This window comes from Amblyomma maculatum, chromosome 3 (genome assembly GCF_055883805.1).
Source record: "Amblyomma maculatum isolate TAMU_Amacu chromosome 3, ASM5588380v1, whole genome shotgun sequence".
In the NCBI taxonomy this organism is placed as follows: domain Eukaryota; kingdom Metazoa; phylum Arthropoda; class Arachnida; order Ixodida; family Ixodidae; genus Amblyomma; species Amblyomma maculatum.
Genome location: NC_139346.1, coordinates 196,498,489 through 196,525,268, shown reverse-complemented (window position 1 = coordinate 196,525,268; position 26,780 = coordinate 196,498,489). Strand labels below are relative to the sequence as shown.

Here is a 26,780-nt window from a genome sequence, read left to right as displayed (position 1 = left end):
GCTGTTGTGAGAGCTCACCGTTAGCATACGCACTCTGCTATTGAGGTATTCGAATTTACCTACGGAACATGCAGTGCTGATCGGCGGTGCACCTCTATCAGCTCTGTCGGATATTACGCAAAGTCCCACGCATACGTTTGTTTACTACAGCGTACATGTTGCAATTGTGCCTAGTTATTTCCCACTCATGTTTTTCGGTTGCAGCCCTACGCCTTCATTTTTCGTAATGCCAAACCATTTCTTAATATGAGGCCTTCCAGAGCCTTTTCTACGCACTGCCCATTTGATTAGGACGAACATCTCTTCTTCGAAGAGCCGTATGAATAAATTCAGCTTGCTCAATTAGCGCAATGTTTTGTACCTAAAGCTACACTACTCTACCCTTCGTGCATTTCGCGGTGTCTGAAAAATAGCGGCAGTGCGCATGCGCCAAGACCGGTTTTCGCCACAGGTGCGCCGTGCGTTGTTGCAACTGTAGAAAGAAGGAAAAGAAAACGCACGGGCCTGCTACTGGCTCTGTAGCTGAGTCACCTCCGCTGCCTCGTGCGGACAGAAATGAAAATAGAGAATAAAGAACGAAAAGAAGAGGAAGAGAAAGACGCGCGCCGCAACGGCCGTCGTCCATCACCGAAGTGGTGGCGGGTGCGATGACGGCCCACAGCAGATGCGCCGTGTGGGCCGCCGCTGGCTGCGTTCGCTACAGAGGGGAAGGAAGTCAGTGGCATCCCAGCAGACACACGCACCAGTACGGAGAGAAGAGTAGTTTTCGCACTGCGCATGCGCGCACCGCCGTGGAGAGCTGGTCGAGTGGAGCAGGAAAGCGTCTGCCGGCATCGCATGCTTATGGCATAAAAGTAGATTCTGCATAGAACGCAGGTGAACTTCGATGTGTTCAACGGAACACTGGTTGTGTTCGATGCAATGCTCGGTCACCCGCAACCAAAGCTATCACTCCACACTCGGTTCAGCAGCGTTGAACCTCTCTTTCTTTCAGAAAATGTTTTCGGTAGGCACTGTAACATATTAGCTAATATACAAAGACAAATCACCCGGACTGAACCTGGCATAACTTATCTATAATTTCAAAGCGAGGATTTCACCAACCGCTACAAATGATTATCTGCGCGGAGAAGATGTCGCATGAGAATTCCAGACAGAAGCTAAAGGTTGCATCAGTCTTGAGAAGCTTTGTGGCAATGTTTACGAGACGTTTCTTACTCCTCAGAAAACCCGGTGTGAATAGTATAAGGCGAGAAGGAATAAAAATGACAAGTAGAGACATCAACAAAGAAGAGATCATAGATTAACACTCTTGTTGACAACGTGTCGCTGCGTTACTTGGCAGCTCTAGAGAGTTCGGGGCTCCGCTGCTCGTCGGGGCTGGTGGATGAGGAGTCGATGGGCGAGACCTGGTGCTCGTTTCGCGTCTCCGGAAGTGGCGACGTCAGCTGCGGCTCCACAGAAGCCTCGTTCAGGTTCTTCGCGTAGACGTGTAAGCGCGAAAGGATGTAGACCTGCAAGATACACTACACGTATGAGACAGACATAACTGAATCTTGAGTGAAAGGATGAGTTAGAGGCTACTGAGATAGAGATCGATTGATGGGTTAAATTGAGTGCATTGAGGATACCAGTTCTTCACTTAATCAATGGAGAAGACTACTCAAACCTGATGACTTGTCTGAGATAGAATAAAGGCATTCTGTTTACCGCTTAGGTAAAATGAATCATTGAGGAGAAAATAGGGATCACAAAAATTAGAAGACAGACATAGAGACCTAGCACAAAGCTTAAACTTACTTAGTTTAGTCTGTGTGCCGATGGCCGTTAGGATATGAATATGTAAATTAGTAGGGTACTTAACATCATGCGAAGGGATGAAGAAAGGGAGGGAGGGAGGGGGGAGGGAGGGAGGGATTCGTATTGCGTTATTTTTGTGTGCATTGTGGAGTACGAGTGGTTGAATCCGTATTGCGTGACTTTTGTGTGCATTGTGGACGCGTTGCCTTTTTCTTTGTCGTTTCGCGCTGTGTATTTGACGACACAAGCGCTAAGAATACTGCGCATCTTCCTGTATTACAACATCTTTTCGATGCATAAGACGTCAAAGACCAACCTCGACAACCAACCAGAAGATAGCATACCACACGCGGAGGTCAGTCGGTATCTGTAGAAAGAAAGAAATTCAGCAAGATAACGTGAGTTATTTTTTGTTTTCGGAATGGCGCCAAATCTACCTTAACAAGAACTTAGAAAAGCGCGAAGGCTTAATGTCCGCAGAAAACATAGCGCTCATAAAGCAGTTATGTGCATAAGCTTTATACCTACGTTATAACTCTAGGCCACCATGCATTTACAGAAAAATTATGCAAATATTTGACCGATATGAATATCTAACATTGGATTTCATTTTTTGGGATGTGAAACTGCAAATTGTACCTAGATAATTTCAAAAATATTATATCTGCATTAATAATATAGGCCCATTCATGAAAGCAATGCTCAAATATGAGCCCAAATGTGACTATTATGTTATGTAAACCAACAAGCGAAGAGATCATAGAATCAGAGCAATCAGAGGTATTGTTGTGCTTCACCAACATAAGCAAATGTGAATATCAGGCTTCTGACACAGACAGCCTTTTTTTCTTTTGTTCCCACTTCGGCGGCGGATATATAAACCAGTTAGAATTTATATAGGATGTAGAAATTTTCTCCATATCAAAGGAGCATTCTAAATTATTGATTGCATCGACATATAGACGCCGACAGTATACAAAACAATAGGACCATCCTTTTCCCGTTATCTCCCTGCCTGCGTCTACCATTTCTCTAACAGAAATGAATTAGCAACCTAGTACCAATTACCTAGCCCAACTAAACACTTTAGAGGTTAGTGTAGCGGAGGCAATTAGCAACCTAGTACCAATTACCTAGCCCAACTAAATACTTTAGAGGTTAGCGTAGCGGAGGCACATTTTCGCTTCCTCATTAAAGGGGCTAATGTTTCCGTTGCCGTCGTCTTATCGTCTCAGCTCTTTAACTGGTCTATTCATGTTCTACGAACTGATTCCTAAAGTAGACCCGAAGAAAGGGTAACGCCGCTCGGAAAAAAGCAAAAAGTAAAACTTAAGCTTATAATGTCACTCACGAGTAGAGTTAGCTCAATTTTATCTGTGCATCAGCAGGACATGTCTCAGTTTTGATTTGACATAAAATTTGCTCACAAGGTTTCTAAGCTTTACGGGCAACGTTTGCTATACCCGTGCTTTCAAAGGACAGACAGATGAACCAGCTTGACATTACACAAAATTACACAAAATTAGATTCTCAGTTTGGCTTAATTATTTACAAAATAAACCCTCACTGATTTAACCGTCCAGTAATGAGCGAAACTAAAGAGCCAGCTATCCGGAACTTATAAACGGCCTCAGTAATCATTTAAATTAAAGAAACGGTACCTTTGTTTGCGTTAGGTTGGCATAGGGCAAGTATCTTTTACTGAAGCGCTAAATAGGTCCATAAGGTAATATACAAAGTATATAAATTGACTGAAATATATCAGTCAGCTTCCAAATGTGTTTCCTTAATCCTAAACATAAAGAAGTATGTATCCCCACACACAAAAAAAGAACAGAGCCGCTAGATGGGTCCTGACATCGTTTTTAAGGACGCCAGGAGTTTTTCCTTACCCAACTGGAAATCTTGATAACGTTTATAACGGTTCTTGGCTGCAATTAAAAGACATGCGTTCACATTACGCAGATTCTGGAAGCTCAGTATCTTTATAGGAGCTACAGCCCACAGGATAATGTAAATTGGCCGCACTAATATTTATTTATTATACCCTCAAGGTACACAGTGCATTATAGAGGGGGAGGGGCAAAAAACAAGGCAAATTACACAAAATCTAGAATACAAATATAAAAGATATAAGATAAAGAATATAAATATACAAGACACAAAAACAACAAAAAAGGCAAACAGAAAAATCAATGCTTAAAAGAAAAAATTGTCCCGAGTTTCACATGGTAGTACGAGGAAAATAGTACAAAATGCAATGTAAGTAAGCAAACAATTTTACTATACACATTAAATCACTTGTTACATTACTTTACAAAACAAAACCTTGGACGGAAGTTTTAAAGTTATGAGTGCTGGTAATGCTTGTAAGGGACGCAGGTAAGTTGTTCCGATATTTGCTAGTTTGGGGAAGAAACGAATACAAATAGCTTACGGTGTTACAGGAATATTGACTTTTTTGGTGATGATTTAGGCGATGGTATAGGCGAGGTGAAATGTATGGTTGTGGTTGAATCTAAAGAAGACGTAAGTATGAATTGTGATAATATATTTTATGAAAAAGACATAGGCGAGATATTTTTCTGCGGATGAATAACGGCGAGAGGTGTAGGAATGATTTCATATTAGCTTACCAAGATAAAGAATTCGTAGCCCGCAATCCCCATGGTGTAAATGAAGTTCCCGCACGTTCGGATGACCATGGCGGAATAGGCGAAGGACATCCCAGATATGTAGTCCTGCGAACATACACAACCAAAATTTTCTCTGAACAATAAAACAGATGTATGTCATGAGGCCCTGTATGAAGGTAAGGCTGCATGATCATGCTCATGAAGTTTTCGACGGCTAATAAATGTGTAGTCTTCCTAACGTGGAACCTCACTGCACGTTAAGAACAAAACGGCTGGACGTTTAAACTCCTCCTTTAAGGCTGTGACGTAACAGCGGTAATGACTCCCGTTTGGTGCTCCCCTTGCAAATCGTCGCTCCCGTACTTAAACTCTACTACTAGCTTATTCCCCGGTTCCTTTTTATATGGGCATAAAAATTATCTCACACATACTCATAAGCATACAGTCGCAAGCTACCGCATTATACGAAAAATCACCCGACATAGACGTAAACCCCCCTGTAAAGAAGCCGTCCTGATATGCCTGCGTGGCCTTAGGTAGCGTGCCTAGCTCGGGATCTAAGCATCTGGGGTGTGGTTTGATTCCCATCCCACCTCCCCATTTCAAAGGAGCTGCCTGAGCTGGCGGCTCATGAAATCTCAGCCATGCCATGTGACCTCGTGACGTTACAGAATCTTTCGACCAGTCAGTGCCCAGTGCCCCTTCAAGAAGTAAGCTTGTGATTTTTTCATTCATAAATGCGTCGTCAGATTTTCTGGAGTGTATGTGGGGCCTTTAACGTCGTCGGGCTAAATATCTGTTCACTAAACTTTGTAATGCGTGGCAAAAGGTACATTATTTGTTAAATAAAACCACTCCTTAGTGATAGTCGTGCGAAGTATCACGCGATATATAAGCCTCATTCTGTGCCCCATTAGAATGCCCCCAAACTCCAATGTTTCATTCTAAAAACGGCATGCTTCTCAATCTTGGCATCAGAAAACGAACCTCGAGAACACTCGTAGACAATTGACAATATCAAGGAGCTCTAAGGTACAAATGTACGCCATACGTAGGTAACTTGAGTTGTGTTGTCAGCAGAGTGATTGACTTTTCTTGTTTTCTGGGTGTAAGTAACTCGGAAGGAACACTTATAAATGCAAGTGTTTAATCAGTGAAAATCATGCAAATTGGTCATTAGATGCGACGAGGATGCCCTATGTTTTAAAATATAATCCTCTTCCTTTGTGATAGTAGCTGAAGTTTAGGAGAGACCAGAATATCTGAACTGCCTTGATTCGTGCTAATATTACTTATGTGCACCTACGCACGCAGAGTACATTAGCTTGTAATGTACGTTAAAAGAAGATAATATTTAGCCCGGACATGCGTACTCTTATTTGCTCACACCTTCTCTTCTTTCCAAACCTGCTCCACTACATCTCCCCACGGAAATCAGTTCGGCGTGAGAATACTGCGATCTCATCACATGCACCTGAGGTCACGTTCAGTCTTGGCTGTACTAATGATGGCTACGTTTCAGTCGCCCCGCAGAGACAGAGTCTTGAGAAGGTAGACCTAGCGCATAACTGACTCAGCTGCAGTGGCCAGTAAGACTCGCCTGCCTGGCTGCATTGATCCAGTAGAGACACATGAAGAAGTGCACCGACTGCAGGAACACGTGGAGACCCAACCTCGAGAGCCGCTCGGGACGGTCTGTAATCGAAGCAGCGGGACGCGTTAAACACGTTCCATGCTGCGTGGACAAAGCGATATAGTGGTAGACGTTCGTTAAGCTGCATTTTAAGGAAACCACTGATCAGACTTAACTATTCCCGAATAATAATTAACGAGCTTTATACAGTGGGCTAAAGCAGCTTTCTAATGACAATAACGGCACGAAATAGAAAATGGCAACCGCTTGCATTTTTAGGTGCTTGCATCTGTGAACGCTGTCCAACGCGACAGAGATCACGTTTCAAATAAAGATAGGCGAGTAACGTGCTTCAATCCGCATGCTAAACGTCTGAGACGAGGAGGCAGGCCAGACGTTGCCTTTACGACTTAGAGTTCGGAAATGCTTATTGACTAACTCGATTCCATGATGATCCAAAGTACCATGAAGCGCAAAGTTTATCGAATACATTTGGTAGTTATGCAGACTTTGCATAAGCTCTGTCCTGCGTTCTAAGCGCGCAAACATGTATGTATCCGAAACGTCGCATGTTTTACGATGCCAGTACCACGGCCGCTCAAGGGAAGCGTGTTGTGCGTTTCCATTGAGTGGCCCTGCCGCTATATGCGAAAGCTCAAGCCACTACTTGAAATAAGATAATCCCCGTATTATTAGATTTGCTGATACTATAAAGGATCAAGCTGCGTCGGCAAATTTTAGAAATAAACAATTTGCTATTCGCTTTTATGAAGCCCCAGCCGGGGGATTCAGCTGAGGAAACGCGCTGTCACGAACTGACAATCTGACAAAGGCGTTAGTGGCCTTGTTTACTTACCGGAATAATCAGAGATGTCGTAGATGGCGTCATAGCCGAGTTTGGCCTCGCTGACTGTTGCGATGGCAACGATGAACTGAAATTAAAGAGCGACATAAAATTCACACAAAAAGATGGATTCACCGCAAGAAAAAATACACGAAAAATGTTTTTCTAATGCCTTATGTTGCCCTGCGTACCCTCAGTAAGTTCACTTTATAATAGAACAATGCTGCAAGCTATTATGCGATTAAAACTCATTTTATTGTACACTAATTACACACGTAATATTGCTCTCTGCACGACGCTTTACGTCACGAATCGGCCCAGAGATAAGTAAATGAAGAAATTGAGCTCACATTCTTTTCAACGTCATATGAATGCATAACAGTTAAAACAGACAAGCAAGACCATGCTGCGTAAAGGAAAGACATCCTTTCGTTAATATATCCTCTCGGCCTATATATTTCCTAGCAAGAGAATTGTGAAATATTCAGATTTTCTTCCCTGGTAAATCATTAGGATTGCCCTTGCTGGATGCAAACGAAAAAAAAAAAAAGCGCCCTTGACTGAATGCTTAACCTTTAGCATGACTCCCCCTCCCCAGGAACACGAAAGACCGCTACAGGTGTAAGCCACAAAAGAAAGCCAAGCTATGAACCGCCCGAGTATCCCTCGCTGTCACGCATATGGCTCCTGTTCCGACGCAAAGCGCGATCACTGGGCTCATCCTCGCGCCCATTAATACCACAATTTTAACTATCACATCTTCGGCTCCTGTACTTTTGTTGCATAGAAAACGTTATGTGCGTGCACCACAATTTCATCGCCCTCTCCTTTGGTATGGCCTTGTGTGAGCGCAGGGAATTGCCACTATACCCTTCTATAGCCACTTGTGTACTTTAAGGAGTCATTCCATTTGAATTTTTCAAGGCCTGTGTGAGTCAGGCAATAAAATGTTTTCCTCATTCATTCCCACGCCAATTCCTACTTTACTGCATGATTTCATAATGTGAGTAGAGGCATTATATCGTTACCGAAGAGTTTTTTAATAAAGAAAACGCACATAAGAAAACGCGGATAAGAAAACGCAGATAAGAAAACGCAGATAAGAAAACGCCCATATGGGAGAAAACACATCAGAAATAGATGTTGCGGTATTCTTTCGCTTCTTATTGTCCGGTCTAGGTCTAGTTAACGCGTTTTTGTGTATTCAAGGCCATGTTTTGACCTCACCCAAATTTCTATCCTTTCAAATGCATAATAATATAGTATTTATTGCCCCAGCTCGAAATTATCTAGGAGGCGAGTGAAGTGCGATGTAGAAATAAAGAGGTGGAAAATTGCTCTACGTACCAAGAGTAACCGAAAGATTATTACCAACAACTAAATAACTATGAGGTTCGTACTCTCGAACCAGGTGCGAAAATGTGGTGTCTACTCGCAGCTACATTTTCTAAATGCGGGCTTGAGCTAGCGAAACTAGGAAAGAGCGCCGTTAGCATTGTGAACTGTTACGGATAGAAGTGCGCTCCAAAAAGCCATGAACTCAGATGAGAGCAGGATTCTTTTTTAACGTCCTCCCAACCAAGGTTGATATATTCTGCTAGTCCTGAGGTAGATTTTCATCGTCAAAAATACAGATTATGTATGGCCGGCGACGGTAGTAGATTTCAGGTGGAACTTTACAAATGTGGATTACTTACGTCTACTATGTTTGTTTTTTGCGAGGGGCGAGGGGGGGGGGGGGGGTTAGTTTGGAGTCTACCAGATATCTAGTGCTCCGCATCTAAGGCAGGTGAGGCAGAGTATCTACCTTAAGATTGGCAAAGTATATAGAACCTTGATTAGGTATCACTCTAGAGGACAAGTCTACTTCCATCAGGCTTGATTTGCGTACGCGTTGTTAAAATGATAGCCCACTTAAAGAATATCGCCACCGTATTCTTTGTTATCAATTGTTCTACTGAGAAAACGACTAAAGTACCACAGTGGCAACAAAATACTTGTATGAATGAAGTAAACAACAACCAAACCTGGCTGCTCCGCGTTTCTATTTATACTCTTTATACCCCTCTACCTTGCGCACTAAAACATTTTCATTAATCTAGCTACTATATGTGTCCAAGACAGCAGCGGTCGCAGGAAGGGCACACTTGGCGCGTACATCTTTGCTCGGGAAACGTGTTTTCCTAGGGCGTATCAAGGTTCATTCCAAATGTCAGCGAATCTCAAGCTTGTGCAGACATCTCGCGTTATCGATCATCACAAGCCCCATGTCACTGCCGGCTACTGCTTGCATACGATGAAAAAGACAGCGGAGACAGCTCACAGAATAAAAAATCATGGCCCTCGTCGTGCCTGGATTCTTGTTCCAGAACTCTGACGCCATTGTTCCTGTGGAAACAGAAAGATACACAAAGACGATGCCATGGCCACGTTCGCTCCATTACAGTTCTCTTACACTGCACAAACTGCCCATAATAACTTTGCCTGCGGTTCCAAGAGTTCAGTTGTATTCAAAATATTTCGCTCAGACCGGAATATCCTTATATTTGTTATGATACGTCTCACTGCTCATGTTCTCAAAAAAGCTAGTCAGCCATACGACATGATAGACATGGCCAATGCAGCCCTCAAGACAACAACTGTGCAGACTTCCCCCTGCAGCTTCTGCTTATCATAATACCGTTAAACAAAATTAAAGCAGATGCAGCACGACTTAGCCAAACACTAGTCGGCACTTTACACTACAGCCAGGAATAATGTTACCAGGAAATCTCAAATAACAATTTGAACGCACGACAAATATGCTGCAATGATGTCTAGTCGGCGGTAAAAGTTCGCATAATGCGCGTATGCAAAACATCATTCCAGTGAAGTCATCGAATAACTTGCGAGTGCGACGCGATGTTTAGCCTCCACCCGCTAGTTCTTGTTTTTACTCTCACAATACAACGGCGTGTACCCACAAGGAGGATTTAAAATGACCAGGTGGTGACTACCTGGTATCAACACCATGCGAGTAGGCTTTAACGTTGCGCTGCAGTAACAGTTTTACCCAGCACGCATATACCATGAACTTTCGTTTCCAGTTGCATAATCCCGCTTATACTTACTGAGATCCACCACTATGCTTCCTATCGTGCTGGCAAGACACAAAAAGCGAGACTTTCTTCTTTCTCATCCGGCACCACGCACACACACACAAAATCGGTAAATGATCTTCGTCTTCTACATAAGTAGGCTCGCAATGGTTGACACTCGTGGCCAGCTGTTGGCGTCAAATTGGTTCACAGGAAGGGAAAGGCGCAGTAACTGTCACACTTGCTCTGTGGACACCCGAACCGCGCCGAAGGGAAGGGAGGAAGGTGGGAATGAAAGTGGAAAGAGAGAAAGAGGAGCCGTAGTGGAGGGCTACGGAGTAATTTCGACCACCTGGGGATCTTTAACGTGCGCTGACATCGCACAGCAGGATAGAAAATGGGTACCCACAAATGTGTGTGCCGAGGGATTTTGTATCAGAGAAGTGGGACCAAAATAATACAACGTCCCATTTCACCCACCACATTGGTGACCGAAGTTCTTTACCCATACCAGTTCTGAAACTAAAAAGCAAAATCTTCCCATGAATGGTTTCCAGATGATGATACTAGTGAGGTGAAAAGGGTGCGGCGCCCATTTTTTAGGCTAGACAGTCAGCTTATGGCTTGCGCCCTTATCATGTTTTGGTTTACTTACTCATAATGATGTAGTTGACGCGGAAGCCTGCTAACCTCAAAGTTGCGGTCCAGTGAAGCTGTCAAGCAGTCTCAACGCCCTGAAGCTTCGAGTGGGCTATGAGAACTTTCTTAGCGGAGGTCTCCGAACTAATTTCTACCACCACTCCGGTGCCGTGGGGAGGAGGCGGAGGAGGGTGGCTGATCCTGGCCCTGATGGGACAAGGACAGGTAGGCCACCGCCGCTTGCGGCGGGGGCTAGCCTGTCACCGAATTTTTATCTGTTGTAGGCCGTCATTGCACCCGCCACCACTTCGGTGGTGGACGACGGTAGGTCATTGCTTCAGCAGATCGCGCGTAACCATCATTCATACACGCCTTTCTTAGAACTAAAATGCCTAGTAGGGCTGAGGCACTGGCTATGGCTGGCTATGACTATGAAGCCAATTAAGCGTGCAAAGCCAGCTATGGATTCCGCCGACTGCAAGCTTGTTTAGACAGCCAATTCAGTTTAAAGATTAATGACGGTCATTTTTCGCCAAACGGCAATGAAACGTGGTTCTCAACGTAAAAGTTGCTACAAAACGGGGGGGCTGTGCTTGTTGAAGTGCTCAGTATCACGTGGGAGACACAGGATGACGCCGCGGAAAATGTTCGTAGAACTGAAATGAGTATAAATGAATTTCTTTAAAATGAAGGGCGTTTCCATAGCGTTCAGTTGAGGTTCGAAGGGGGGGGGGGGGGTAATAAAATTTGTACAACTATATACTGCGATTAAACGACGGTTGTTAATTAATTATGCTAACTTTTATTATTTGTAACTCTAATAATTTATGACAATTTCAACTATTTAATTCTTCGATATTTCGCGTCTGTTGAAAAAAATTAGAGGGTGCGAGTACAGATATTTTTAACTTGAGTAGCGCTTTCTCAAAGCTCTCTGCGTAAGTGACGTTCTATACTGTGGTAGGCTACAAGAATACGGGTAAACGACACAAGTATTCGGAGCGTCGCTGGCGGAGAGAACATCAGAACGCTTTTCTGTATTTATATTTGTGTGAGTAGGGCTTCGCCAATCATGAAACGCACTCAAAGACCCGGCATGGAGTGGTTCACTTAGACAAGGCTACCAGCACCTGCCAAAGCTCAAAGTGTGTAGAAAAGGCGGCCCTTTGTCATTGTAAAGCAGCGCTCAGTGGCAGCAACAGGTCAGAAATCACTAAAGAAATACGGCCACGAAACGCCCAGACATAAAACAATTATTACTAAATCTATGCACGTACATCTCAGGACAAATGGGCAAAACTGATCACCATGTTTTTGCAACCTGAAAAATAACAACGCCATCAGTCACGTTGTCACTGAAGCGACGTATAAAATCAAGAGAACATAGACACTTTGATAAGTTCTGTGCTGTTGAACATAACTTTAAAATTTTATCTGCAGGGATCATTTGAAATAGTCCCGTTCACCACACGCAGATGGATCGACGCAGCCACGAACGCTTGAGCGCTGAGATTATAATGCACGTTGCTTGCCTAGGCACCTGTAAACCTGACCTAATTCTTTGAGGTTTCCTATAGTTTTCACTAGTTGGGACGAGGAAGCAAGAAATAGAAAGAAAAAAACTAAAAGAAACGCCCACAGATCCACACACGCGCACACACCCACGCACACGTACAAAAAAAAAAAAAAGAAAGAAGCATCGCTGCCGCGCCTTGTCTTTCATTGGTACAGAAGCGCGGCGAACAAGACTGATGAGCGCCGAATAATACTGACCAGAGCTTTTACAAGAAAGTTTTTTCTTGTTAAGGATGCGGTTTCGGTAATTATTTTCTGGTTGCCCTTACCCTCTGGAGGGATACGACGTACGTATATAAGAAACGCAGTCCAATATGCTATTAGTCCGCAAAATCATGGAGGTCAGACCATTACTGATCGGTAAGGCTGTTTCGACTTCGATTTTTTGAAAGCTAATTTTTGCTCATCTATGGCCAACGAAACATTGTGAGTCTAGAAATGTAGTGATATCCGTGCACTTCCAGTTTCGCAAAGCCATTGCAGGATGCAAAAAAAAAAGAGAGAGAGAGAGATAAAAGCATTGCTTAGGAAGTCCCCAAATCTCCAAATACGGATCAATACTGGGGCTTTCGCCACTTTACTGCCAAGTAAAAAATAGTGGGTCCAATATATGAAAGCAACGGCCGGATTTTTATTGAGAGAGCTGGTATGGAAACCCGGATGACCGAAGCTAGCAGGGAGCTTTGAACAAACATATTCATTCTCCTGGCCTGTCTTCAGACAAGGCTCAGTCAAAATTTCGTACAGCGCCATTTTTTACTGTTGGGCTAAGACCGTCGTACAAACTCCAATGCTCTTGAGCGTCACTAGATATTTGAAAGACAAATATGATAACTTCGAAAATTTTAGCCAGGATTAGGCAAAGGAACCCACTGATGTAAATTTAAAGCACCAAGTATGATTTTAAGAGTCCTTACCTGTGACCCTAGAGTGTTATGATAACAAGATAGAATGACATACGAGGTTATACGCCCCAAAGCTACATTGACTCTGAGGCACGCTTTAGAGTAGAGCTTTGGATTAAACCATCCGCGCTCCTTTCACGTGAAATCAAATCGCACAGTACAAGGGCGCCTTTAGTTCCGCCTCTACCAAAATGAGGCCTCGGGGCAGGGTTCTAACCCTGGTCGCACGCCTCAATAGTTCAATTTAATTCAATTCAGTTTTTATTTCCCATGAGCACATGGAGTGGTTCGAGGGAATAAAGACAGAAATGGATTCTTGACGTGACCCTTGACCCCCCATTGCAAAGCATCAAGAAGCATGCAATGTGAAAAATACAAGGTAACAAAAAGAGATTAATGGAATAATAGCAAAGTGATCGAGAAAAAAATAACAAAAAACATGGAATAAAAATGCACGTTTGCAGCTCGGTATAGCCTAAAAAATAGCGCATACAGTCAGCATATCTTTGCGGCGTACTCTTGACACTTTAAAATTTCCTGCCTGAAACTTATTTAAAAGACGGGGTAACGTGTCTGCTGGGCAATGTGTACCATGCATTATTCGGTATTTTGGAACGTTCCACAGTTCCCTGTGTCGGTTAGAGGATACCCAGGCATACATCAAAAAATGTGCTGCGTCCCGAGTTTAATTTGCGCTGTATTATTTCTTTTTTTATATATCAGCAAGCCTAATTTTGCATATTTAAGATATTTTTACAGCCCTGAATCGGTGGTAAGAATAACACGAATGTACATTTCACCGACGTTCAGTACTGAATGTATAGACTTCTTTTGTAGAATGTGTATTTTAGAAGATAAGTAGAATGTACATGCATATGTATATGTATAAGTTAAATATATATACTCGAATGTATATTTTATTTTTGTTAGTACCTGTAGTTATTTTCCATCTAGCTGCACATAGTCCACGTGGGACATGAACATTAACTTTGTATAGAAAGAAGCAATGATGCCGGTGATGAAACACGTGACACGAGAAAGTTTACTGCCGACAGCGTCAACGCGACTTTCCCAGCTTAGTTGACTGCTAAAATTTACACCTGATAATTTTAATGTCTTCTATAACCTCTACTGTTTTCAAATCTAGCTGAAATCAGCCCGCTATCGTTATACCTTTAGTTGAAAATCAGTTGAATCAGAGAATCAGTTGAAACATTAGTTTTTAGTGACCATCGTTGCAGTGTCCTCCGCGTCCTATTTGCCTTGTCTATCACTTTTACACATATGACGAAAAAAGCGATGTGACATCATCTACATGGATAACACATTTTAAATTCAGGCATTGATTAATAACGTTGTGAATATATACAAATTAAAAAGTAAATATCTAAGGATGCTGCCTTGAAGTACGCCTGCAGTTGCTCCCCCCCCCCCCCTTTTTTTTTTTTTTTTCCGAGGAATGCAACTATCACTACCAGTAAACGGAAAGCTGCGCGTAAGATATGGCGCCAGAAGCGAATGAACGGGGCCCCATAATCCGTAGTGAAACAGCTTTGCAAAGACCCGATTGTGACTAATCTAGTCAAACGCCTGAAAAAAATTCTACAAAAACGCCAAGAGAAATTTTTTTTCTTCGAAAGATTACAAGATTTACTCTTGTTTCCATAATAATGAGGCTTTGCTTCATTTACGCGTAAGAAAACCAAACTGCGTATCTGTTATTATTTGACACAATGGCATGCCATTGTGACACCAGAACTGGCCTGTAAATAATTATATATGTTTATCGCTTTTTTTTTTGTAGAAAGCTGTAACTTTAGTAATTGCGCTTATACCGTCGAAACGCTCCGGATTCAAGACTTAAATATATTGTTATAAGCCAGATGTATGATGAAGATGAGGAACTCGGTTTAAGAGGACGAAGTATATAACCTGGTGTGAGTGGAGGGGCTGCCTAGGTCGTGTACGTCTTTCCTTGGGCCCAGTAACGTTGCGTTACGTGGTGACGTCAAACGTCTTATAATATGTGCTCATATTGGGGCTAGAACATCCAACACAGCCTTAGCAGGCAGTATCAGCAAATAGTCCGCATCGTGTATCCGCTTTTAGTCATATTCTTGAACGTAGCGAGCATTTCGGAACATGTAGTTAGATTTAAGTAAATAGAATTTTGTACGCGACTCGACGCGAGCCTCAAATGTTATGTTCGAAGAAATAAAGCTCATTCAGGAACTCAGTCGAGCGGCCCAATCATTGAGTCACTGCGGCGGCGCTAAGACCCCCGATGAAGAGGAGCGTGGGGCGCTGTAAACGACACCATGGTATTTTTCTCTTGGATGAACGCGACCGGTACCCAATCCGCGTACTCAGGCTTGGCTGCCATGCGCCCTAACAACTGAGCCACCGTGCCCGGGCTTTATGCAGAAAGGAATTTTCTGGCACTCCAGAAACATTACTGCACTGCAGTGGACAAAAAGAAAGTGATGGCATGCTTTTTCACTGACTTGATGGTGACAGGTGATCAGCGCTTTATAGAGCTACGTCGCTCTGCTATGTTTTCAGTCAATGCAATAATTATTCTGTCAAAAGGCTCTTTTAATTTTGTTTGCTTTGCCTTCGCGCGCTGGCACGCATAATCTGCAGCAATGGCTCAACTGGCTTTAGCATTAGGCTGCTGATGCCAAGGTCGTGGTTCCGACTCTGATTATGACCTCGATTTTTCGATCTAGCCAAAATACAAAAAGCCCATATGCTGTGCAAAGTGAGCTTATGTTAGAGAAACTCAAGTTGCATAAACTATCATCAAGCCTTCCACTGTAGCGTCTATCATTGCCTATGTGCCGATTCGATATGTTAAGCTCATGTTTTTGTGCATTAGACTATAACTCCAATCTACAGCCAGTAGTATACCCTCCGCTCTTGCCTCCTCCCCTCCCTCTCGTGCCCACGATTCTAATACCTCCAGAGAACTTCGAATGCTATAAACTCATGGTGAGAACACATTCTAAGACGCAGACGTGTTGTCTAGAAACTCAAGCTGTGTAAAGGACGGGCAAATGGCCCGAGCAAGCTGCAATGCTAAAGCATATAGCGCCGCACGAATACCACTGATCGTCCGTAATTTTTTTACGTTGGAATCCTGCAGCGTGCTTCCTGGCAGCAGTGGCGGCAAGGAGCCCCTTCTATGGTGACCCACGTTGGAGGTGCATCTCACGGGCGCCAGGAGACAACCCGGGAGAACTTCACGTGAGTAAAGCAGAGGAATGTGTTGCCCAACCTTGGAAGCACTAAAGCTGTTCGCTGTGCTCTTCGATTAATGTTTTGCAACCTTGAGCGAGAGGAGCCCGAGGGGATTGTTAGAGCTAGACGCGTGTACCACAGTCATCAGAATCACAATGTCAAAATGTCTCTTTTAGGCGCCGTAGTTAGGCATGACTCGGAAAGTTGCAGGCGAAGGGCACTCGTGTTCGTTAAATATACGGAACGACACTTACATATGTCTACTCTGTATGAAGCATTTTAACAGCGACGAAACAAAAAAAAAAATGTTCTGTTTCGTAACCCAACAGTGCTTACAGCATAAGGTTTTAAAATATTGTCCAAGCTTGCACTATGTTATGCAAATTGCGAAACTAACCCCTAGCAAGCGTAAGCTTTCTGTTTTCTTCTTTTTTTTTTAATTTTGTGCCTCATTTACTCCTTCCTGCACGACGTAAAGCTAAATCGTAAGCCGGAGGAGTCCAGCTTCGCTATAAAAAAAAAAAAATCTGAAAGAACAGAAGATGCTTCCGTCGAACTTTTCCCACAAGTCACCTCTGTACTCACGTGGCTATCCCTGCTGCCAGACATGACCACCATTTTTATCAACCGTGTTTGTCAGCGACATGAAGGTTTATGTGGCATAAGCAAATATGGCTATCATGCGCCAAGAACAAGGCTAAATGGTCTGTTTTAGTTGTTAAGTGAAGTTAGTTTTTGATGACCTTTTTGTAACGCGGATCTATTAATGGCTTACGACATCGACTTTCCTGAGAAACATAAAAACGTGTGTAAAATCTACAAGTACGTGCTCGTATCGGATGAAATAGGATGTGTGCATTGTTAAAACAAGTTAAGTGCCTTGTCCTTCACGCTTCTGTGGTTTTGTGCATGCGACTAAGATGCGATTTACTAGTTCATCGAATCATATTTCACGTACCTGTCTTCCCTGTTAGCAGTTGTGTGTAGCGTGCGTGTCCCCTACGCAAAGAAGACATAAAAAAGGGAACCGATAAAATGTTCCGGATGTCTACATGATTTTCATTTTTCTAATATTGGCTTTGCAGAACAAAGCTTGTTTGTTTTATCTTCCTTAGAATCATTTCACTTAGCTCTCAATTTGCTGTGCATTAACTTTGTCTAATCTTCGCGTAGGCCTCGCGAGCCTGCATAATGCATCGAAAAAATAACAGGATGCCCGACATGATTGCTATTCTCTGAACCTTCATTCTGATTTTTCTTTTTATTTCCCTAGGTCGCGGAAAAGCCGGATACTTGCATCTACTTCTGCAGCACTGACAATACGACCTGGAATTTCGGGCTATACTTGGACAAGACACCATGCAAAGTAAAAACAGCTATTAATTGCTACTGGCTTCTGGCGATAGAATGTGACGAGTATTCTGGCGCACACAATACTGCATGACAGTGCACTCAATGCACGGCAATGCACCCAGTAGCCCGCAGTAGCAAAGACGCTTAGTGACGACGAGTCCAAGGCAGACAAAAACATTACTGCGTAGGTCGCACTATGTTTACACTTTTTACGAGCTTCTGGAGCAGCCGCTTTAAGTGCAGCTATGAAGGCACTGCACCCTACAAGATAATTTCTGCAGATATACAAGCATGCAAATAGGGCTGCAGCTGGCAAACGGTTTGTTACATCAGCTATCTAAAAATGAGGTCTACACTTGATTTGTTCTTATCGAAAGATTGGTCTAATATTTAGTTATACTTAATATTTAGTTAATGTTTCTTGTTGTAATTGTTGTTGATAATTGCAGCGTGTTTATTACAATTGTATCACTCCCCCCCCCCCCCCCCCCCCCCCCCATGTAATACCATTCTTTGGAGGGCCTTTAGGGGTAACCTAAATTTTAAAAAATTCAGATTCACAGTGATAAGTTTTTGTTGTGCGCAAGACAAAGGGTTCCCACTTGAAGACGTTAAACTGACACGGTATAACGTGGGCGTACTTATGTATTGTATACTGGCAACTAATCATCGCCGAGATTTTAATATTTGGTCGCCGCATTTCTCAATTTAGGATATAGCGAAGGCACAGATACGCTATTGCGCCAAATGGTTTTAATGGCAGCCAAGCAAGTCTGATTCTCAAAGCCTATAGTAGTAAATATGCCCTCCGTGTCAAGAAAATACTCTAACGACTGCCCACTATATGTCTTCAACAACAGCACAGTTGCCAGGGGCACCGACTCAAGGCGACTAAGAACTGAATGCTGGCCGTAATTGCACCTCACTTAGTATATACTAAAACATTTATCTTGCACCCACCCTAATGTAGAAAGCTGATGCGTTGTTGTACGACGTGCTGCAGTGGTCACATGTAAATGGCTATATTGCCAATACAGAGCATGCAGGCTGTCCTTATAGATATGAACCTAATGCAAAGGACGGATGATCGGCCATCACGTGAGGAAATATAAAAATGTACTTCAAAGTTAGGCGAAAATTTTATATGCGGATAAAACTGGGACAAGCGCACCTCGAAGAATATAAACTTCAGCTTGATAGAAGCCTTTATAATTCACCAATCCTGCCACCATTCGAACTAGAGCTTTCCACGAACAACATCAAATAAGGTGGCCTGACGACTGTGATGTTTTCAAGCATCTATCAATGAATATCGAATCCAAGTGCCGTATTGTATCATGCTGTAAGGACATTGAGGATGCTTATTGCTCTATGATCGCCGATTAGATGATGGATGTGTTGTCTAGCTTCTGAGATATGCGTAACCGAGTCTAATAACGCACGTTCATGATTATCTGTTACGACTTCATTTGGTTCGTGTACGTTCTAAAATAATTTTCTAATAATGGGCAGGATGTCTCAACAAAGTGCGCCTTTCCTTCACTGAATTTAAACAACAACAAAAACAAAAAAGAATCCGTACCGATTCCGCCCGACGTGCTGCTATAATCGGTCAGCAGAGGTTGGAGGGAAGAGATCAGCGGCGTTCATACTGTTCAGAAATGACCTTATAATTTGGTGGTGCTCTGTAAGTAATGACCTGAGGTACTGTCTAATTACATAAGTACTTCTTAGTGCTAATAAGTACACATGCTCATACGCTAGTAAGATAAAAATGTTCGTGAAAGACCATACAACATACACATAAACACCTGCTTGTTTGTAAGCTGTACAGGCGTAATATGCATGCTGTATTAGTCAGGTTCGCAATACGCCTAAAATCTAATTTTTTTTTAAATTTTCTTGAAACTAGATCGTTTGTTTGAGACATGCGGCAATCTAAATATTTCGCACTGTGTGCCGTGTCTTAACCATTTCCATTTCACGCGTGACGTTATATTTAGCGCCGGCTTTGTCAGATGTTTGAAAATCCCGCGCGAAGTCCTGTGGCTGGGACGTCAGGATCCTGTCGACAAATTAGGAATTCGCATTCAAGAACAACAACGCCGGCGACGACGCTGACCTGCAACTCGCATACCCTTAACGCTATCGTGTTACTATTGGGCGATTCGGCAATGCTCAGGCACGTTAAGCAAACCCTGCAGACGCTGTACCGTGCCTCGCTCATTTCTCTCCCAGAGTGCGATGTCAGCGCACGTTAAAGATCCCCAGGTGGTCGAAATTACTCCGTAGCCCTCCACTACGGCTCCTCTTTCTCTCTTTCCACTTTCACTCCCGCCTTCCTCTCTTCCCTTACGGCGCGGTTCAGGTGTCCACAGAGCAAGTGTGACAGATACTGCGCCTTTCCCTTCACCAACCAACCAACCAACCGACCGACCGACCGACCGACCGACCGACCGACCGACCGACCGACCGACCGACCGACCGACCGACCGACCGACCGACCGACCGACCGACCGACCGACCGACCGACCGACCGACCGACCGACCGACCGACCGACCGACCGACCGACCGACCGACCGACCGACCGACCGACCGACCGACCGACCGACCGACCGACCGACCGACCGACCGACCGACCGACCGACCGACCGACCGACCGACCGACCGACCGACCGACCGACCGACCGACCGACCGACCGACCGACCGACCGACCGACCGACCGACCGACCGACCGACCGACCGACCGACCGACCGACCGACCGACCGACCGACCGACCGACCGACCGACCGACCGACCGACCGACCGACCGACCGACCGACCGACCGACCGACCGACCGACCGACCGACCGACCGACCGACCGACCGACCGACCGACCGACCATCTCGTCTGCGGAAATGTGGTGTTTGTGCATTCATTATCAGGAGCAGCAAATGGCAATTTCCCTACGTGTGTCATATGACGGTCACAAAATTATTAAAACGACCATAAAATGTATACCCTTGGTGAGACCTGGAGGTAACCAAAATAAAAAGATCCTCTTTACCTGCTTTTTTTTTAGTTTTAGCATCTGCCGCAGCGTCACAGCTAGCGCTTCGCTGTTTCGGTAGATTAGTCGTCCTGCATGAATCATTCCGTGTCATATGTCTATTCGAATGCATATGACTTGAATGTATATGACTTGAGTTAGACTATTGCTATTCGATTCAGCAGAAGGCTGTCATATTTGTATTCTATTCGGTTTTCAGAAAGCACTGCTCGCACACTTGTCATTTCTCTCCCTATATTCTAGCTTTCAGTAAGTCGTAGTAGTAGTAGTAGTAGTACAGTAAAAACATTTATTTCAAAAACGACGAAGTTTTGCTTCTTGATCGCCCACAGCTGCGCGTTCTTAGTTCGGAATAAATTAAACTTTCGACACTTTGGTTTGGTTACGAGGCGTCATCATCCTCATAAACTAACTCCTGTATTTGCCCGCACAAACCAATTCAAATATTCATTTTTCCCAATGACTTTAACCGAGTGGAATGGTTTGCCTTCGCATGTGTTTGAAGGTACAAATGTCCTCTCCGCAATTCAACAATTTTTGAAGCAGTAACGTCTATTTTTTGTAATATATCAAAAATGTGTTCTTGTTCTTTCCTTCTGCTCTCTTCTTTCCACGGAAAAATGTACTGTACATAGGTGTGTATAACGATGCTCGATTGTGCCCCATTCCTGCCAGGGCCTTTTTATGGCCTGCAGTATTGTATAAATAAATAAATAAATAAATAAATAAATAAATAAATAAATAAATAAATAAATAAATAAATAAATAAATAAATAAATAAATAAATAAATAAATAAATAAATAAATAAATAAATAAATAAATAAATAAATAAATAAAGCTATTACACTGCATTTGTATCTGCCAGGCGCGCACCATTTGAGGATATGGGAAGTAATTAATTCTCCGAAATGCTAATGCAAGAACGTGATGGCTCGGCCAGCGCATCTTCCGTCCGTTTCCATCATGGCTGGCGTGTGCTAGGTAAAGGCACTGAGGAACAAACTGCTCGGATGTGAAGCAAACCCCTATTTTTATGTTATTTTATTTTTGCTATTAAGAGACAATCTTATACGACAGCTTGATATATAATTAAAATACAGGTATCCGGGCTCATTCATCAATGATTCTTTGAAGACAGTGGCATGATTTTAATCACTTCGACTATATGCGATCTCTTTTTCTTTTCCTTTGCTTTTTAAATCTGCCCTAATGGTGCAGGTCGAAGGCAAAGCAGGAGTCTGCCAGGAAGGGGAGTGCGTTGAATCTCAGGCCCCAGGCCTTGACAAAGAAAAGAAAGTAGAAGTTGGTGGAGAAGGCGCCCCCGTATCTCCGGAGTCACCAGCCCCGTCCCCTGGACCACTGGAAGACTTAGGCGAACAACCAAGCACTCCATCTCCTTCAGGGCTTGCTAGCGCTGATGACCAAGGCTCTCCAACACCGATCGCCGAAATCACGGAAGAGCAGTGATGTATAATAAGGCCCGATCGCGGCAGGCCACCTAGTGCCTCTGCCTCAAGATCTGCCATGTTACAGAATAAAGTGCATCCTTTGGGAAATAAACTCAATAAATCCGAAAACGAAGTGTAGGTTGAACAAAGGGTCATAAAACATCGCTTAATTAGTGTAAAAATAGCCTGCAATGAAATGAAAATGAAACATGGGCTTGTCCTCGATTTTCCTCGTCCATGTTTTATTCTTGTACTGCTTGTATTTTCATTAACTTCATTATAGTCTACATTGTCAGTTACAGAGACGCCGCTACCAAGAGGGCTGATAGGGCTGCAAAGTGTCCTGATGGCAGTGAAGTGACGTCTCATTTACATTAAGCAAATGGAATACATGAAGCATGAGATAGAGGGGGAGGGAAAGGGGCTTTCCTATGGTCTTTAAGCGTTCCCGTAATTATCGGTATATTTCAAACTTTTTCACGCAAAGTGCCAGTCCAATATCATCCGTGCTCCCTGTCCCCAGGTTTTATCATGTCAAGAGCATGGCAGGTCGTTGAAAACGCTGACGTACTCGGCCATAGACACGAAACGCCCGCTTACGCCTTTTGGGGCATGCTTTTACGGAAAAAAAGTTACAAGGGTTCAACGCTGCTGAACCAAATATTGAGCGAAAGCATTAGCTGCGGGTGACCGAGCGTTCTTCTTCTCTTTTTTCTTCTTCCTCAGCCCGCATATAAAGCCCCGCTTTAACCAAGCCGTATGAACGTGCCTTAGTGGCCTATAGGGGTAACGTGAATGCCAGGGTCCTAGCAGGCTTATTCTGACATAACCGTCCCATGTAAAACGAGGACCCAAGTTGGCAGCTCCTGCCAGCCCGTGTGTCACGTGGGGTGTGACGTCACATCATCACGTGAGTAAGACGTAACTGCGGCCGGGTCACGCGAAGGCTTGGAAGTGCGAGTAGTATTGCTTTCGCAATAAAAGCTGTTAACATACGTGCTTTATGGCTTCTTTGGCCAAGCCAAGACCAGAACATCTCCAGCTTTTCTTTAATGGCTAGCTGAACGCGAAGCGTCAGTTGCCATGCTCTCAACGACGTCATGACGTCGCGAGAGCCAGATGGCGTCGCGAGAGGCTTCCGCGAGTGACAAATGCTGCGCCTTTCCTTTCTTGTAAACGAATTATAGAACGCAGGTGAACTTAGACGCGCTCGACATGGAAGCCAACGAGAGTTTAGCTGCTGGCGAACGGCGCAGAAGACTGCAGAAATTAACTTCTGATCCTGAGGTAGTCGCTGCTTTTCGCTACTTATATCAAGGCATAGCAGATCTAAGCCATCTTTAATTTTTTCTTTGCGGCTCGGTTAAGGTCTCCGCGAAGAATTGTGACAGATACTGCGCCTTTTCTTTCCTGTAAAACAATTTGAAACGCCGTTGATGCCTGCTGAACTGAGTGTGCTTCTATATGCTGTGTGGTGCAGTCTTCGAGGAAGCGCTAAATAAATGGCGCCGCACGCACGCCTGGATCACCCGGCGGGGTGAACTTCGTATACGCATGAATCGCCTGGTGACGTCATCACCAGCCGTGATGTCATAACCTGATGTGATGTCACGACTTGCCATGGTGTCATCAGGTGATGACGTCGTAGTATCTTTCATTCGCGGAATCACGCTGATGCATCTGCCGGACAACACAGCAATGAGCATGCTTACGCATTTCTCCAGTGCAGACTGCAGTGACCTCGGATTTTTTTTTTTTTTTTGGTTTTCCCTATACATGAGAACGGATACGCATTCATCTCATGCTGTCTTCTTGTGTGTCGGAGTTTGGCCGAAAATTTTAACGCGAAAGCCTGTAATGCCCCATTCAGTGTCCGGCATCCTGTCCTGTCCTATTATAGCTGTCAATCATCCTGACAGCCACGCCGGGCACCTGAGAAACGTATCTTAGCTCTCTTTAGGGCCATTTGTTTAACCTACACCAGCTACACTAGTGAAAAAAAAAAACCACCTCTGGCAGTGGGTATCGCCAGCTGCGCTGGTGATGGTGACAAACTTTATTAAGGCTAGCCTTAGTTGTAACATCCTAGTGATGGGACGGCTCTTGAATGCGTGTCGTGGCCGGCAGGTGATGCTTCCCGGCGGCTTCCAAAGCCCAGTCCACCAGCTGCCGTTGGACAGCCGGGTCAGAACTGAATACCGCAGCCTCCCATCGCTCGAGGTCTGTGAGTTGCCATTCGGCTGATGGAAGATGCTCAGAGCAAGAATAAAGAATGTGAGGAAAATCCGCTTTGGGAGCACCGCAGAGGGTGCATTCCGACGTGAACAGTCCCGCTAAGTAGGCAGGGGAGAGGAAGGTGCGGGATTGTAGATGGCGCAACGTCACCTGCTGCAATTTAGTAAGACTTGTGTAACGGGGGATAGGCAAGACGTTCTTCACGGTAGTGCAGAGTGATCTCGTGGTAAGCGACCATACGATCTCGAGCGTCTCCCCAGGTGTCGGCGGCTCCTGCTCGGCTGACGAAACCTCGAGCTAAAGAATGAGCCGCCATTACCTGGGTGGCCGACGTGGGCTGGAACCCAGGGAAGCTGAATAGGTCGGATAGGGACGGGAGACCGTCTAAGAAGCCGGAACGCTGGTTCGGAGATACGGCCTTTCGCAAAGTTTCGTACCGTTGTTTTCGAATCGGTGAAAATGAGGGTCGCCGATGTAGTAATGTAGTAGCAATTGCTAAGGCTACTGCCGCCTCCTCCACTTCCGCGGAAGTGGAAGCGATGACAGTACCTGCTGTAAGAGGGATGGAGAAGTTTGACACCATACCGCCAATGCAAAGGCGGAAGAAGAGGTGTAACAGGCAGCATCGACTAAGACGGTCTCCGGCTGTGTGCCATAGTGTTTGCGTAGGGCTGCAGCCCTAGCAGCACGACGAGCTGCGTAATGCGCTGTCGTCTGCTGCAATGCGCGACTCACGTTCGGCCCATATTGTCGTATGGCGTTTGGCAACTGCTTCTTAAATGTAACTCTGTGAAGGATGTATTATTTGAGCTACAGTATTATCAAGCTAATTTACACCATGCGGCAGCATATCAGACTGTAAACAAGACTGCGCGATTTGCTACATCCGCATTTTGGGGGTGTCCGGATTCACAACACAGGTTATTCGGGGAGTTTTAAAAGTAGACTCTCTCCACAATGATTCAGCATAGTTAGTCACACCTTCCTTAAAAGCGCTGGCTAACATTTAACGACCGGCCGCCACTACTGGTGCCCTGCGAAACGAGAAAAACGTTGCGGTAAGTTGTGTTAAAATGTATTTCTATGGGTCGCCCTCCCAACTCGCACCCCCGTGCGCTTCGCGACATTTTAAAAGTACTTCGGCTCGGTAATAAGATTTCATACTACTAAGATCTATTTTAGGATGTACACAGTTACTGTGCACCGAATAATGACATCATAGGTGACCCGTGAAATGAGAAAACGTCTTTGAAATCTTTCTGTTCCATGTATTCCTATGGGCGCTAAATCTCTCCCCCCCCCCTCCCTCCCCCCATTCAGTCGACTGCGTCGCCGCGAGTGTCCCCCTTGTTTGTAAACACGGTGTTGGTCTATATCCTGGCATAGCTGATCTAAGCCACTGCTATGTTTGTTTATAGAAGGAAGTCGCAGCCCCTGAACTGCTTTTTTTTTTTTTTTCATTCTTCCTCTAGGAGGCCACGACGAGTTAACCTAAAAACCCTATGCACCTTACAGAGATCACTGCAATACCGAAATTCATCTGGTCCCGATTTAAAAGCACATGAGCTGTAATGACACCCATCCCATTTTTCTGAGCCACCAAATTGTGTTCTGTGCGAACACATATTCGGCACTAATGCCGAAGCCAGCAAAGATGTAGACACTAGTCATCTCTCTTTTTGCTTTTCAGGGTGACATGTGGCTTCGATTATGTCAGAGCCCTCCACAATGGCGCCAGCTTCTCTTTACTTCCCACCTTCCTTCCTTGTTTACGATGCGGTTCAAATATCCCCCAGATGTCGAATGTGACAGTTACTGCGAATTTCTTTTGCTTGTTATTTTTATTTGCAAGCGCCTTTTGGCCGACAAAAAAATATTCGAGATCACTGCTGAATCTGCACTGAAAAAAAAAAAAAATTACTGACGATTACCTTACTTCCTAATGCGAAATCTGAGCGCAGCAAATAAGCTGTTTCACCTTTTCGATAGATTGAGGCAAAGAAATCGAGCAACACATGTATGCGCTATCACAGAATTTTTTTTTATTTTTCACACCTATCCCTTTAACAAAGACTCCCTTCTCGGCGGCGGCGATGAGCTTCTGCTTCAGCCTCGCTTACACCTGGTTGCTCTCGACGGTGGCGATGAGCCTCCGCTTCGGCGGTGCGAACGGCAGGGTATTCTCGACGGCGGCGATGAGCTTCTGCTTCAGCCTCGCTTACTGCTCTGGATTCTGGCGGCGACGGCGCTGGGCCTCTGCTCTGGCAGCTCGTTTAGCAGCAGCAGCAGCAGCCGACGGAGGACTTCCACCGGTCGTCTCGCTCATGGCTCAGAAAGAACT

The 26,780-nt window shown here is 44.5% G+C and overlaps 2 protein-coding genes across 2 annotated transcripts; one reads left to right on the top strand and one right to left on the bottom strand.

The window, feature by feature from the left end:
- Positions 1-1,273: 1,273 nt before the first annotated feature.
- On the bottom strand, positions 1,274-4,529 carry LOC146197350 (uncharacterized). Its single transcript, XM_084596473.1, has 4 exons — positions 4,437-4,529; positions 3,693-3,731; positions 2,117-2,167; positions 1,274-1,514 (listed from the first exon to the last, which is right to left on the bottom strand). The coding sequence occupies exons 1-4, from the start codon at positions 4,524-4,526 to the stop codon at positions 1,335-1,337; spliced, it is 360 nt and encodes a 119-aa protein (XP_084452599.1). The 5' UTR covers positions 4,527-4,529; the 3' UTR covers positions 1,274-1,334.
- A 7,883-nt stretch (positions 4,530-12,412) lies between these two features.
- Positions 12,413-22,337, top strand: LOC146197349 (uncharacterized). The gene is made up of 4 exons (XM_084599169.1): positions 12,413-12,564; positions 16,255-16,355; positions 17,623-17,715; positions 21,975-22,337. The coding sequence occupies exons 1-4, from the start codon at positions 12,519-12,521 to the stop codon at positions 22,221-22,223; spliced, it is 489 nt and encodes a 162-aa protein (XP_084455295.1). The 5' UTR covers positions 12,413-12,518; the 3' UTR covers positions 22,224-22,337.
- The last annotated feature ends 4,443 nt before the right edge of the window (positions 22,338-26,780 follow it).

Coding starts and splice junctions, on each gene's coding strand:
- LOC146197349 (XM_084599169.1), top strand. CDS start 12,519: ATGCTATTAGTCCGCAAAATCATGGAGGTCAGACCATTACTGATCG. Junction 16,356..17,622: donor ACAACCCGGGAGAACTTCAC/GTGAGTAAAGCA, acceptor TTATTTCCCTAG/GTCGCGGAAAAGCCGGATAC. Junction 17,716..21,974: donor TGGACAAGACACCATGCAAA/GTAAAAACAGCT, acceptor CTAATGGTGCAG/GTCGAAGGCAAAGCAGGAGT.
- LOC146197350 (XM_084596473.1), bottom strand. CDS start 4,526: ATGTCCTTCGCCTATTCCGCCATGGTCATCCGAACGTGCGGGAACTTC. Junction 3,732..4,436: donor GCTACGAATTCTTTATCTTG/GTAAGCTAATAT, acceptor TTTTAATTGCAG/CCAAGAACCGTTATAAACGT. Junction 1,515..2,116: donor TCTTCTGGTTGGTTGTCGAG/GTTGGTCTTTGA, acceptor TGTATCTTGCAG/GTCTACATCCTTTCGCGCTT.